Below are 15259 nucleotides of genomic sequence, written 5' to 3'. Positions count from 1 at the left end.
TCAATAAAAATATATTTATTAAAAAAAAAGACTCATTGTGGTGGTGGGCAGCCTTTTCACATGAATTTCAATAATCCCCATTCCTGCCCTATATTCTCCCCTCCCCTTGAATGTGGTTTGGACCTATGACTTGTTTCTAACAAACAGAATAAAGCAAAAGTTGTTTCCATGATTGGGTTATTCAAGACTGTGACTTCGATCCTGTTCTATCTCTCTCCCATTCTTCTTGAGCACTTGCTCCGATAAAACAACCTGGAGAAGCCCTTGTGGCCTCCAGACAAAAGCCAAGTAGGAACTGAGGCTCTCAGTCCAATAACTGCCAAAGAACCGAGTCCTTCCAACAAACACATGGGAGAGCTTGGGAGTCAGTCCTTTCCCATGTGAGCCTTCAGACTGAGACCAGAGCCATAGTCAACACCTTGATTGCAGCCTCGTGAGAGACCCTGAAGCAGAAGATCCATGCCTGGACTCCTGACCCACAGAAACTATCCTATATAATAAAAGGGTAATATGCAAATTGACCAAATGGTGGAACGACCAGTCGCTATGATGCACATGGACCACCAGGGAGCAGACGCTCAATGCAGGAGCTGCCCCCTGGTAGTCAGTGCGCTCCCACAGGGGGAGTGCGGCTCAGCCAGAAGCAGAGCTCATGGCTGGTGAATGCAGCAGCAGAGATGGGAGCCTCTCCCGCCTCCACAGCAGCACTAAGGATGTCCAACTGCTGTCTGGCCCTCAGTCAGACATCCCCTCAGACATGCCCCGAGGGCTCCTAGACTGCGAGAGGATGTGGACTGGGCTGAGGGACCTCCCCAGCCCCCGCCCCAAGTGCATGAATTTTGTACATAGGGCCTCTAGTGAGATAATAAATGTGTACTGTTTGAAGCTGCTATATTTTGGGGCAATTTGTTACACAGAAATATATATCTAATGCACTCATCTCAGACAATATCTATTCCATAAAGACTTCAATAGCTCCTGCCACACACACACACACACACACACACACACACACACACACACACACACTTTGTGAGCCTCAAACCTCCCACAGCCACAGCACTTTGAGCTCACCTCTTAGCAATGTACTTAAAAGATTAATTATAATTAACTGTTTTTGTCTTGATGTCCCCACTAGACTTTTTTTCCTTTTTATTGAATTTATTGGTTAATGAAATTATATAGGTTTCAAAAAATGATATAGGTTTCAGGTGTACAATTCTATAATACATACAATTCAGCTGCATATTGTGTTGTGTGTTCCCCACCCCAAGCCAAGTCTCAGTTCAACCACTAGACTTTGAGACATTCAGGCTGTGACATGTATTCTTGGTTAGTTTATCTTTGTATTTCTAGTGTCAAATGTAGTCACATATGATCAAAATTATTTTATAGATGAATGAATGCCATTTTGCTAAGTGATACTGGGGATTAAAAAAACAAATTAGATCTATGTTGTGCTGTAAAAGCTTATAATCAAGTTGGGGAAGCAAACATAAAGTTAATAAATATAAATGTAAATGAAATAAGTGTTGGATTGTGATTTAAACAATGTGCTAAACGTTTGTGAGGCATAAAAGATAGAATGCCTTTTCTGATCTAGGCAATCTGAAAAATATTCCCAAAGGAAATGGCTTTTGAGGTTAACCTTGAAGGATAAAAGAGCTTTAAGCAGCAAAGATGAGAAGGAAAGGAATCCAAAGCTAATGAAAAGTATAAACAAATCCTAAAAAGTGAGGAAATCTAGCAGTGAGTCAGATTCAGGCCTGTGCCCAAGGGTAGAAGTCAGATAAAAATGAAATGGAAATGGAAATCAATTAGCTTAAAGGGGGCACATGAGGTCATTAGTCTTAGAGAACCTGTTGAAAGCAGAACCTTGGGAAAGTGACATTTAAAGAAGAAGAGAAAAGGGGAACTTTGCTAATAAGGTAAGGAGGTATGCTAATCACTTTACAGAAGTTTAAAGGAGGTGGGGAAGCCCAGAGGGTGAGCATGACACAACATAAAGAGAAGCCTGGGGATGTGGCAATTAGGCCACTACTGACCTTTAAGAAAACAGTGGTCTCTTAACCAAGGGGGATGGAGGACAGATTGCAGCTTGAGGGAAACAGTATGTTGGAAGAAGACTCTTGCGAGAAGCGTCCCCATAGAATCTGGTAGACCTGCCTGTTCAGACCTCTGAGTCACTGGAGGTTGTTATTTTGAGAATAAAATGACTTCCCTGACTTCCCTTTCTTTATTTGAAATAAAAAATACTTGACCCTCCCTGACTCTTTTCTCTTCCCCAGTGCACACCTTCACGGTTTATGACTCTGAATGCTGGGCCATTTATAGCTGATTCATCTGTCTCCTCAACTAACCTGTAAAAATCCATAAATCAGAGAGGTTGTTTCCTTCATCTCTTCATTCAGAATGTACTTAATAATTCCAATAAAGTCAGGATAACATTTGGCTTTGTAAACTCTTTGTAATCCCCAGAATACATTTTTCAGCAAACATTTACTAACTGCCAGGCCCTGGGCTGAAAGGGATATCTCTGCTAATCCCCTCAGGAACCCTGTGATTCCACAGGGCTTTGCTTATCCCCTTCTCACAGACGTGCCAAACACAGAAAAGATGTCGTTTATGTAGATGGAGATCCTCAGAGTTAAATCTGCTGAAGGTACACATGCCAGCACATTACAGCTATAGCAGGGTGACAATTCTGGTTTGCCCGGGATGTGAGACTTTCAATTTTAAAACCAGAACAGTCCCAAGCAAAGCAGGACTAGGAAACATTCCATAGTCTTTAGGGATGAAACAGTAAAATACTGCCCTGAAGAAAGGGGCCAGTATCCCGGTCCCACCAGCAATTTATATTTATATTTGCCTAAGCAACCTTTTCTACAATGTGATCAGTAGCTAAGACACCCACTGATCACCGGTAGGTTAGCTTGCTGCTGGGGTCCAGCTGATCGGGACTGGGCAAGATGGGCTGGACACGCCCTGGAGCCCTTCTGCAGTCCCTCCCTGGCCCCGATCATGCACCTGTGGGGTCCCTTGGCCTGGCCTGTGCCCTCTCAAAATCCTGGACCCCTTGGGGGATGTCAGAGAGCCAGTTCGGCCCAATCCCCGCAAGCCAGGCAGAGAGACCCCACCGGTGCATGAATCCATGCACCGGGCCTCTAGCATTAATCACAAAGAGAACTCCAGTGTAACCACAAGATTAGATGAGTCAAGTTGAAAAGTGTAGCTGCGTTTGAAAACATGTTGAAATATACACTTTTTTATTTAGCCAGCTTTTGCCTGGAAACGTGTGGTTTACAAGAAAGCCACAGCTAGGCCCTATTACCATCCCTTTTCCTGCTTTATGTTCTACTCTGGAAGGAAAGCCAGATGTATCATCCACGCTGGTGTTTGCCCAGAGCCTCAAGGAATCATCTCTGTAGCGTTAGCCAGGCCGCCTTATACTGTATCCTCCTATAACTACATGCTAAAAGCCAATTGTGAGTTTTAGTCTTCATTTGCTTGTTCTCAAAAACCTGTTCTTTTTGATGCCACACCAGTACAAATGTCAAATGAGGAAACAGCCTTTTTCTCACGTTCCTTGCAAGTGCTGCACTGTACTGTCTTTTTTCTTCTTCTTCACAATGAGCTAAGGCTCTGCTTTCTGATGAGCTGATAATTGTGTATGTTTCCTGAAGATGGAGGAATTTCATAATCGACACAGCCACCTGCTGCTCTCTGCCCCTCCTCAGACGCTGGTGCAAATGAATCATCAGGAATGCAGACTGGTTAATTGAAATGTTTTCTATTGTTTGGTTTAAAAAAAAAAAAAGTGGTAGTGGCAACAATTTCTTCCTCCTTCCTAAACTCTGCTTGGCTTTGCTGAAATGAGGCGGATCTGGGAGGGCCACAAAACACACACATTGCTGTTTTGACAGTCTCTGAGGGTCCCTTTCTTTCCCAAGACAACTCCCTCGGGTCCTTCGAAGTAGGTGCTGTACTGGCATTGGCTGGGAAAAGCGAGCTGGTGGGGAATGTGTGTTTCAGAATTAATTCTGGACTCGTCCCTCACAAAATCCCCTCTGGAAATGAGATCTTCACCTTCCCGATGGGCTCCCAGTTGGAATTACGTGAGTTCCTTCCATAGGCTGCACATCCATCGCCGGAGGCTAGAAAGGGACGGCAGAGCTGTGCGAGAGGAGTGAGGACTGCAACTGCACTTATCAGTGTTGTTCACTGACCGGCTGGTTTAATAATCAACCTTCCACTTTCTGAAAAGCCGGGGTGTAAAACTTGGCGGTGCTTGCGGACACCCTGGGCTGGAAAACAGCCAGCTTTGCTCTGGGATGGGGCCCCTCCCCAACCCCACGTGGCAGGCTGGAGAAGACAGCCTGGAAATCAGAAAGCCCCAAGTTCAAAACCCGTGTTTTCCATTCATTTGCCAACTGACGTTGGGGGAAGTTGCTGATCCTCTGAGGCGGTTTCCTCTACCACAAAGAGAGAAAGATAGTCTCGTTTTTCAAAACAGATGTGTTGTTGTTACTAGACTTGTTACTAGTAAATAAAGTTGGTCTTAATTTGGCTCTTTAATAAAAATGAGGGTGATACAGGGGGGATTGTTTTTCAAGAGGGAATTATTAGAACTGAAATGTTTTTTTTCCTTCCATCCCGCCATTATATCCATTCTTATTCCTTTCACCCGCTTCCCCATGTAATCTTTGTCCTTGTGCCCCATAGGGGGGGGATAGAGAGCAGATTTTCATGGATGGAATACTGCTGGAATAAATGTTCATTTATGACTTAACCCTGTCTATGCTGAATTGGCTCAAGTAGTGACAGGCAGCCCGGACCCATTGGTTGTCCGGTTTCATTGTGAGCACTGGATGAAATGATAAAATTGTGTTTCTAAAATGCCTGGCATATAGGATGCATCAACGAGTTGTGTTTTTCATGCAGAACTTTGGTCCCCATGAATACAGACTTAAAGTGGCCCTATGCAACTAAGTTCCCTAAAGCCAACACACACACACACACACACACACACACACACACACACACACCAGCCAGGATTTGAACTTGGCTTTCCAAATTAACAATTTTTCAGTTTCATCTCATGGGAGAGCCTTCCCAGCCTTACCCAAAACTAGCCAAGTCCAAAAGACGGGATCTTCCTCCTACTTCTTGAGGTGGTATTCTATAAATCAAGTCCCAGATTTTTATGTGAATATGCAAGGGGCTTCTGGCAATTCAATAGCAGTCATGAAATCTATTATGTATGGGTCGAAAGTAAATGTTTTACCGTCATTAAGAGGCTCCAGATTAAAAACAGATGGCCTCATCAAGAGAAAAACTGCTACTTCCTCTTCAGCTCCAACACTGCCCAACTGCCTTCCTTCAAAGGGTTTCATTTTCATCTAATAATCTTAATTGGACAAGGCCTTCCCCTAGCTTTGCCAGGAAGCCAATATCTGGGAAGGGAAAAGTTAGCTGAATTTGCTGAGCATGACTAAGCACCAGACACCGTGCACAGTCTCACCTCCTTTGAGAATGGTTTGAAATAAGTATATTTGACATCCCTTTATAAGAAACTTTAGATCAAGTAATTCACCTGGAGTCCTCCAAGAGCAAGTGGAAAAGTGACGAGCTGATTTGAAAGTCAAAAGCCAATGACAACTGTGGGGAAAGGAACTTTGCAGTTTTGAGAAAAGTTGTGAAAGTGGAAATAGACAAATCTCATAAGCTCCACTAGAGATCACAGTGAGGCAGGAGAACAAAAAGAAGAGAAGCCTTTTACTAAAACACAGAAAATATTGACCACATTCTACTTTCAACCCAAACCCAAGCCCAGGCTCCATGCCCTGTGCAGTTTCAAATTACTAGAGGATGGTCTGACACCCAGACTTACTAAATAAAGGAATCCTAAATCTCTACTTGTAATTCTTGCCAATTCTCTCGTTTTTCTGGTGTTTTAAAAAGTTGCCACTTTGGAAGAAGACGGTAGGTGGTGTGTGACTGTTTCACTCTGAATTTGCTAAACTGATTTCTGAAAATCCATAAGAGGGAAGCTAAGTTAGTGCCTGGATTGTATTGGCAAAGTATTTGTTCTTCAATTATGACATGAAGACACTCAAGTGATTACACAATCGGGTGTGTTCTGTCAGGTGACCTGGTTCTATTTTCAGCTACATATATAGAAGCAGCAGCCCTGAGAGGTGGCCTGGCAGAAGGGAAGCCAGTGTGCATGTACAATTCTCATTTCTAAGAAAACACATGACCACAAAGTTCCCACCCAATCTGCTCCAGGACTTAGAATCAATGTTTGGGAGAAGAATTTAGAAAATAGATGTTGGGGGGGGGGGACTTTTTACATGCACTCCCCTATTTTTTTTTCTCTTTTGCAAACACTCCAGTTCTCTCCTATGCTCTCTGAAATGAAGTCAGGAGCAGGACTAGTGGGACTGGGGTGTGGTGGGGGGACCTTCTTCACACCCCTTTGACATCCCACTTTCTCTTGCAAACAAGTAACCTTGTCTGGTCACCCTGACTTCAGAGGAATAACTGGCTCAGACAAGCTGCCTTGTTCAGGGTCACTCAGCTCACAAGTGATGTTGCCTAGAAAGTCCAAAGTGGGTGCTGTGTGTACCTCATCCCTCCCAGTCAACATTCCCTTTTCAGAGTGTCAATTATCTTCCTCATGGGTCATTCCCTCTGACAAGGGTTTGAGGAGTTTGACAGTTTATGCTGTTGGAGAGCGAGAGGGGCAGAATTATTGCAAGACATTAAAAAACCCAAATCACTGTAAGGTATGTTTAGACCAAAGAATTTATTCGTTCATAGATAGATAGATGGATAAATGATAGATAGATAGATAGATAGATAGATAGATAGATAGATAGATAGATAGGAGATAACTTTTTTCAAATATAGTGACTATTGGGATTTTCTTTAAGTATAAATGCAAGTCAAAGTATTTTTTAATTCCTAAACTTTTTGTCAGTCATCGGATGCAATTACAGTTATGTGGATATCTTAGAAATTATTTGACATTAAAATAAAGTTATCACCCGAACCGGTTTGCCTCAGTGGATAGAGCTTCGGCCCTTCGGACTGCAGGGTCCTGGGTTTGATTCCTGTCAAAGGCACATGCCTGAGTTTCAGGCTCAATCTCCAGTATGGGCGTGCAGGAGGCAGCCAATCAATGATTCTCTCATCATTGATGTTTCTATCTCTCCCTCTCCTCTCCTCTCTGAAATCAATTTTAAAAAAATATTTAAAAAGACTCACACTATCTTATTTTTTAAAAAATACAGTTATCAAATTAGTTCTCATACCTAAAGCCTATGAATTACATCTAAGCCTTGCTGTGTTACTCCTTACAACAATAACAAAGGTCCTTTTAGCAAATTAGTACCAACGGTGGTTCCATTCTGGCCGTGCAGAGGCTTAGGGACAGGAGTTCCTCTTCCCCTGACTTCCAAAATCAAATGCAGATTGACCCCACCTTTTAGGAGGCCAATCTCCTCCGCTCCTGCATTACAAAGCCCTTCCTCTGGGGGAGCCGGTGGTTTGTGTCGCCTTCTCCGCGGCCCTTCATCCCATTCTCTAGCTGCCCCCTCGCCTTGTCACTTCCCCCCTGCAGCTGGTTCTCTCCCTCCCTCCGCATCTCAGAGAGACAGTTTGCTTTCCTTGATTTCAGCAGACTTTTGAGGGCGGGAGTGGGGGCAGGGAGAAGATGCGGCTCCTAGATCAAAGCTACAAACGGGGGATATCCTTTCAATTCTCCACTCAGTTACACCTACTTCTGCACATGACTGGCTTCTAATGAAGCAATACTTACTGCTGGGGGCGGGGACTGAAAGATTGGATGTCACTTAAAAGTAAACCGTACAGAAGTTCCTCTTACCTGGCAGGCTCACCATACTCCTGAATGAGTCCTGAATTTCTGTAGGCAGGCTACTATATGGGCATTAATGTCAGGCACTCCAGACCTGGCATTAATTTCCTATTTTTCACTATTTTCTATCCCAATTAAAGTATAAGTGTCTGGACAGCAAAAATCATGCCATGTGCCCCTGTCTTCTCTGTTCCTATCACAGAATTGGACCCAAGGGGATGGTTCCATCAGAAGGTGCCTGCTGATGAAAATTCGTTAAAATACAGTCCAGCCAGCCCTAACCGGTTTGGCTCAGCAGATAGAGCACCGGCCTGCAGACTCAGGGGTCCCAGGTTCGATTCCGGACAGGGGCATGTACCTTGGTTGCGGGCGTATCCCCAGTGGGGGGTGTGCAGGAGGCAGCTGACCGATGTTTCTCTCTCATCGATGTTTCTCTCTATCCCTCTCCCTTCCTCTCAGTAAAAAATCAATAAAATATATTTAAAAAAAAAATACAGTCCAGCCAATGTGACTCAGTGGTTGAGTGTTGATCTATGAACAAGTCATGGTTGGGGGAGGTCATGGTCAGGCAGACACATGCCCAGGTTGTGGGCTGCATCTCCAGTAGGGGGTATGCAGGATTCTTTCTGTGTCCATGTTTGTCTCTCTCCCTCTCCCTTCCTCTCTGAAATCAGTAAAAATATATATTTTTTAAAATAAAATTAGTTGAAATACAATATTTGGGTTATGCAATGAACACACAGCAGTTTACATGATAAAAAAATAAACACAGAAAAGAATGATATTAATTTTTAATGGTTTACAGCTACAGTATCCACTTTTACTAGTATAGGTATATATACATGTATAAATATAGTTACAGACCATAAATATCCACATGGCAAAATAGGCCTTCCGCTAGGCAGATACACACGAAATATCTCTGCAACTAAGTAAACAAACAGATGTAATACTGAAGAAAAGTAGATACTGAGGTATTTTTTTTTTAAAAATCAAAGTGACTATTGCCTATATATCAGCAATTTTCAACCGGTGTGCTGCAACAATTTTTAAAACATGCAATACCTGACTGTTTAGTCAGGAGCACTGACCTCATTTCCTTTAGGTTGTCAAATAAAAAAATGACAACAGCCAACACAACAATAGCTGTCAGATGTGAATGAATCAAAATTATACCTATTTTTTTTGGTCAGATCAGCAAAATAAAAATTTTTTGGTGTGCCACAGAACTTTAGTAATTAGTTTATATGTGCAATGAGATGGAAAAGGTTGAAAATTGCTGGCCTATTTTAAAACATTCTTACTGTAGGAGTTCAAGTAATTATCAAAACCTTGTAAAAAAAACAAAAAAAAAAAAACCACAAACAATAAAACCCTTGTTTCATAACCTAAAACTGTAACTTCAACTAACACAAATTGTTGAACTAAACAAAAAATATTTTAATTATAAATAGGTTAAATAAATAATATTATTCTTGATGAAATTCAATCATGGTGTTTTTATATATATTTGGAAATTGTTCATAGACTGGTCTTTTTTTAAAAAAAAAAATGAAATGCATGAAAGCTTTCTCAGAATCTACCTGTTACTTTAATGAAAATTAGTATATATATATATATACATACATATATATATATATATATATATATATATATATGTATATATATATTTCACCCAGAGTGAAAATCCCTTAAAATCTCATATTTATACATAGAATTTTCATTCTGAATGAACAATCTATTCCTCTTTTTTTAAAAAAGTATATCCCTTATACCTGAAACTAATACAAAATAATATTGAATGTAAACTGTTATTTAAAAATAACTTAAAAAGTATATCCTAATAATGAAAACATGTTTAACTTCTTGTAAAAATCACTTCTTATAGAATTCACAGTGATTAGTGCGGAAAAGGGCATTTTACAAATTTTAGAAATTTCTTTAGAAACATTCATTTTCTTATAAACAATTACTTTAGAATATTTGTTTTACCAAGTTTTAATTCAGCAGTAAAAAGTAAAATTCACTTTTTTTTCTATTATTCCTGGTTATCCAAAATCCCTATGCTCTTCATCTTTTAACATTCAACCTAGGAATTTTACTGGCACCAAATTTGATCAAATTTTTTCAAATTCCATACTGCCCAGTTAAGGCCCACAGGAACACATTTAATGAAAAGTCATCTGAACAGAAGTAATACATTTTAAGTCAAAAAAATTATCAAATTATTTTATATTTTGTAGTGACCTATGAAATCAACATTCACTATAACATTCAGTGTTCTCAGAATGAAATATTTACTTTTAACAAGATAAAATATATAAAACAAATATGATACATTGTTCTGGAATTGTCATCCCTAAGTAGAAATAAACACTGAACTTATTCTGTTTTTTGGTCTCTGCCAAAACATTCTAGTTATTTATCAACTCTTCTTCCACTAGGCTGGGCATCAACCTTCAACAAACATACTAGAAAAATTCTCTAAGCAGAAACAAAGAAGTTTAATAATTCATTCCATATTTTCAAAGCTCTTCAATTCTTGCTTTAAAATAAACGAATGACTTCTGGGAAAACTCCAACAGAATTTCATTGTGATGTATTCCATCTTCATTTCCAAGCACATCCCAAAGCAAGTGAGAGCTTCTTCACATTCTTCCCCATTATAATGCAGTCTCTCACCACTAATGGGTGAAATATGGTAAATCCAGCTTTATAGGAGTCGCCTCATTAGAAGGCTTCTGAAGCAGTCAGGTTCCTGAGCCGAAGAGTTTGTACATCAGATTCAGAAGTTTCTGCAGGAAACTCAGCTTGTCTCCAATTCTCCTTAATTGAAGGGCACACTCAATTTCAGCCTCTGAAAAAGAATGCAAAACATCAAAATTAAATTGACAACATTCCAAACTACAACCAGCAAGAATGACAAGTTGAGTAGGTTTCCCGTGAAACATTTCTCTTACTGTTAGTTTTATGTACACCTGTTTTCTGTACGTGAGATGGAACACATACAGCCACACAACATATACAGACACACTGTGACTCAAACAAGAAAAAAAAAAAAAAGAAAAGTTGAACGAAGACATTTACTTTGAAATCTCCTTTTAAAGTATCCTGGATGAGGCAAATATTATCTTATTAGCAAATACAAACATTTAATATGTCAGACACCACAGTGAGATGCTGCCGGCCTCAGATGATGTCATTCCTTTTTCTCTCACTTAAGGTTGGTGGGAAGAATGGAAGTCAAATTTTAAACTCTTCTTTTGTTTTCAAGTAAGACATATTTTGTGGCAATAATTCATAGCTAAGATTATGCCCTCATTAATAGGCAAATCTAAAATGTATTCTTTTCTTCATTTAAAAAACTCTGAAATTTTCTCATAGAAGATTCATACACTTGTTTTCCAAAAGTAAGCCCACATTCTCTAAAATAATTTAGAAGTTTAAATGTTAACTCTAAGCCAAATTCTTCCAACAAACCCAACCTCTACCAATCCATTGCCTTTAAGGAGATGAGTGAAGTGGAATATAAGTAATTCACATGTTTACTACTTTTCAGACTAGAGATACTGTAATTAACTGAATATTAATTTAAGAAACATAATATTTATCAGATAATTTCCAAATAAATTTTAAGTGAAATTTACATCAAATCTATATTGACCATAATTTCAATTTTCTTGGAAAGTCAGAGCAATTCAGGGTCATTTGTCTACTTTAAGATCATGATTATGAACATCAAAAATCATGACTACAAATTACAATCTGGTTTACTTGGTAAATAGACCCTGCAAAGACCCTAGTTAGTTAGGCTCAAAAGAAATAAAAACTTCGTCTCTGTTGTAGTTACACATCTATAAAGCTATTAATTTTAAAAATTGTAATCATGGATGTTAACCAAACTTATTGTAGTAATTATTTCACAACATATACATGTATCAAACCACTGTGTGGTACAACTAAAATACAATGTTATATGTCACATGTCTCAATTTTTTTAAAGTATTACTATCTAAACAAGTTTCCGTGGGACCCTTCTCCAGTCCCTTGTTGTGGGGAACTAAGCAAAGGTTAGTTTGGATGGGTGAAGGTTATGCACTAGATCCCTCCCTCGCCGCCGTCTCCCTGGTCCTGGGTAAAACCCCTGAAGCACTTCCAGGAGGCGCCTTTTCAAAGCTCGGTCAAAACTACTGGACATCACAAAAGGCAGGAAGATTTTTCCTTCCCAAGCAAGAGCCAGGGAGAGCAGCCTGGCGCCAACCTAGCCATGGCTACATCGCCGATACACCACTTCCTCTGCATGCCGGCGCATGGGCTCCATAAAATGAAAGTATGTTGAAAACTGGGGGGTGGGGGCTATCACCCGCTGATGTAATAGCAGTATGACCCACCCGGATTTTCTGGCTCAAAGCCTTGCTGCCTTCTTTGATACTGCCCCTAAGACTCGTTTGATAAGATTTATAAGGGGGGGGGGGGAGATTGGATCTGAAGAAAAGTTATTTGATGGGCAATTTGGGAAGTAGGGCGAGGAATGGATGGATTGGGGACCAACTTTGGTTCTCCTACCCCCTTCCCGCAACTAATTAGGATTGTTAAAATGTTATACAATGTAACTCTCGACAAAGAAGCAAGAATTTCTGGGCTCCTGAACGCAGTGGTCCCTGCGAAACCTCCAAGACCCTCCGCGAGTCCTTTGAGGAAGAGCTGTGATCGGACCAGCATTATCTCCGCTTTTGTTAGCGTGGCGGGTGGAGAGTGTGATAACGCCCAGCGCGGGGCCCTCCAAGGTCCAGGACCGCGGAGAAAGAGGCCTGTCTTAGGAGTCGCTGGGAGGCCAGGTAGTGCCATGAGCTTCCCCCGTCCCCACCCGCCGTGACAATGACTTTCTCCTGGTGGCTGGCACCCGCATCTGCACTTTTCTTCCCCGTGGCCGGGGCAGGGCAAGTGCGGCTGCAAGGCGGCGAAGAGGCTTTCTGCACCGCTGAAAGACCGCTGCCTCCCAGTCCCAAACCTGGGTCCCCGGCCGTCTTCACGGTCCTGGATAACACCCCGAAGGACTTCCACGGGGCGCCCCGAAAGCACGTGCAAGGGCGCAGACCAGACCAGGCCCCGAGTAGACGGGCTAACCCGGCCCCGATAGAGACCTCGACCCCCGTCCAGGCCCCCTCGCCCCGGCCAGGATCTCCGCCCCATCGGGTCCCTACCTGCCGGGGCCCGCGTCGGGCTAGGCTGCGCGTTCTTACGCGCCTTCTTCCCAGGCATCTCCGCAGGCGGCCGGCGATTACTCCGCGGCCAACCCCGGGGAACCCAGTCCCCGAACCTGGAGTCTGCGGGAGGCGAGCAGCGCGCGGGGCAGGCGGGGCAGACGGGCCGGACCGGGCAGAACGGGCCGGATCAGGCCGGAGACCCGACTAGGAGCGCGCCCGAGAACCTCTGAGGTCCGGGAAGGCCGGGGCCCGCGTTTTCATCTTCTGGGGACTTCCCAGTGACGTAGGGAAACCAGACTCCGGGCCCGCCCCCTCCCCGCCCCTCTCCCCGCCCCGCCGGCCGCCCTTCGGCCCGGGCCCGGGAGGAACACCGCTCCACCTGGCGCGATCTGCCCGGACACGTTTCCCACCCGCGCGGCCCCGACCTGCGAGACCCCGAAATTACTCCCTGATCAAACCGGGCTGGGGGCGCCGGGCTCGGACCGAGGCTGTGCGGGCGCCCAGAGTTGAGGCAGCTGCAGGAGCCGCCGGGTCCCGGAGTCGGGCGAGGAGGAAGGTTTTCCCGGCGGCAAAGTCGAGGGTGGGGAGGCCGGGAACTTCGTCCTTATCATAAATGCGCAATGAGAGACTTCTGTACACAGCCCCGCCAGAGCTGGCGAAGGAACGTTGTCAGAGAGTGCGGGAAGTTTCAGGGGCGTGGCACGAAGAGAGCTTTGAGAGCTGGAGGGATGTGGCCAGAGGCCAGGCTGCTCAAGAAGGATTGAAACTGTTGGGAAGTTCGCTACAGATTGAAACCCTGGAGCCAACACCGCTTTGATTTAGAAGGGGTGTGTGTGTGTGTGTGTGTGTGTGTGTGTGTGTGTGTGTGTGTTGGTGGTGGTGGTGGTGGTGGTGGTGGTGGTGGTGGTTGTTTGGGTGGGAGAAGGAGGGGATTAGTTCTCCGCCCCGGAGTCAGGACTGTAATTTAAAAAGCTGAGCATATTCCCTCTGGATGGGTCACAATTGCTCGTTCTGGATGCTTAGTAACATTAAAAAACAATAGTAATCCCATCATATAGAAAACATTCAAATGCTTTTGTGCAGGGAAACTTGAGGAATCTGGGAATATGAAGTTATTTGCATGAAGTTTGGCTGGCCCTTGAATAATTAATTTCATTATTATAAAGAGAAGGAGTTACTCGGTCTGCTTACCCTGAGAGCCGCTTAAGGCCAAGGGTTTAGGCGGGCGCCACACTGAGGTTAATCGAGACGAGGTTCACCGGGGCGGAATGCAGCGCGGGGTCTGAGCGCGGCGGGCCCACGCAGCGCGGGGCCCTTGCCCACTGCAGGCTTCCGGGGAATCAGTTTCTCAGAAAGTGCGTTCTCATACTGTCCGCGCTATTGAACGCACAAGTTGCAGATTGGCTGCTTAGAGCTGCGTGGCTTCCTAGAAGTATTAGGTTTGGTTCCCAAGATTGGTCTGCAAAATGTCTTTTGAACATTTGAATTGGGTTGCCAACATTTAAGATTGCGACATTGTAGTTACGGCTGGGGTTTCTGGCGTCCTGTGGAAAATCCGAAGTTCTCACAACCCGGGATCCGTTTCCCAAACGTGCAGAGCAGACGAGGAGCGGCGGCCGCCTCTTCCCGAGGGAGACCTGGGGCGGGAGCTCCCCTCGGCCGCACTCCCTGCTGTTTGTTTTCTCATTTACTTTATCTGGCCCCAGTAGGCAGCAGGTTGTTTATTTACCTCAAGTCATTCAATCAACACAGATCTGCAAGTATTTATGTTGCCTTGGTTCTGCAGGGGTGTAGACCACGCTGTCAGCATGGGGCAAGAACTACTCTTAAGTTTAAATAACTTAGTTTTGAGTGTGGTAAGAGAATTCGGGGAGTTTTCAGCACGCGATGTAGGAAGCAGAGTGGAGAGGCTGCCTCCAAGCCTCTGACCTGAAACCAGGTATCCCACCACTGGGGCTCCCCTTGGAAAGGCTCCTTTGCACTAACTTAATCCTTAAGGCACACCATTAACTTCCTGCTTGGATAAATTAGTAAACTTCTGATCAAATCGCGCACGCTGAAAGGCAAGGAATACATTCAACTGCAACAACAAAAACAAATGATGTCCTGTTTATGTACAAAGGGTGTGTCAATCCTGTCCTCCACTATTATCATGATAAAAGGCTGTTGGTCA

The 15259-nt window shown here is 43.5% G+C and overlaps 1 protein-coding gene across 1 annotated transcript; it reads right to left on the bottom strand.

Moving 5' to 3' along the window:
* Window positions 1-8655: 8655 nt before the first annotated feature.
* Window positions 8656-13350, bottom strand: PMAIP1 (phorbol-12-myristate-13-acetate-induced protein 1). Its single transcript, XM_059706239.1, has 2 exons — window positions 13084-13350; window positions 8656-10736 (listed from the first exon to the last, which is right to left on the bottom strand). Exons 1-2 carry the CDS (start codon window positions 13139-13141, stop codon window positions 10630-10632), a joined length of 165 nt encoding a protein of 54 aa, XP_059562222.1. The 5' UTR covers window positions 13142-13350; the 3' UTR covers window positions 8656-10629.
* Between the last annotated feature and the right edge of the window lie 1909 nt (window positions 13351-15259).

Source organism: Myotis daubentonii, chromosome 8 (assembly GCF_963259705.1).
Source record: "Myotis daubentonii chromosome 8, mMyoDau2.1, whole genome shotgun sequence".
Lineage (NCBI taxonomy): Eukaryota > Metazoa > Chordata > Mammalia > Chiroptera > Vespertilionidae > Myotis > Myotis daubentonii.
The sequence above is the reverse complement of the archived record's forward strand: the minus strand, read 5'-3'. Positions and strand labels throughout refer to the sequence as shown.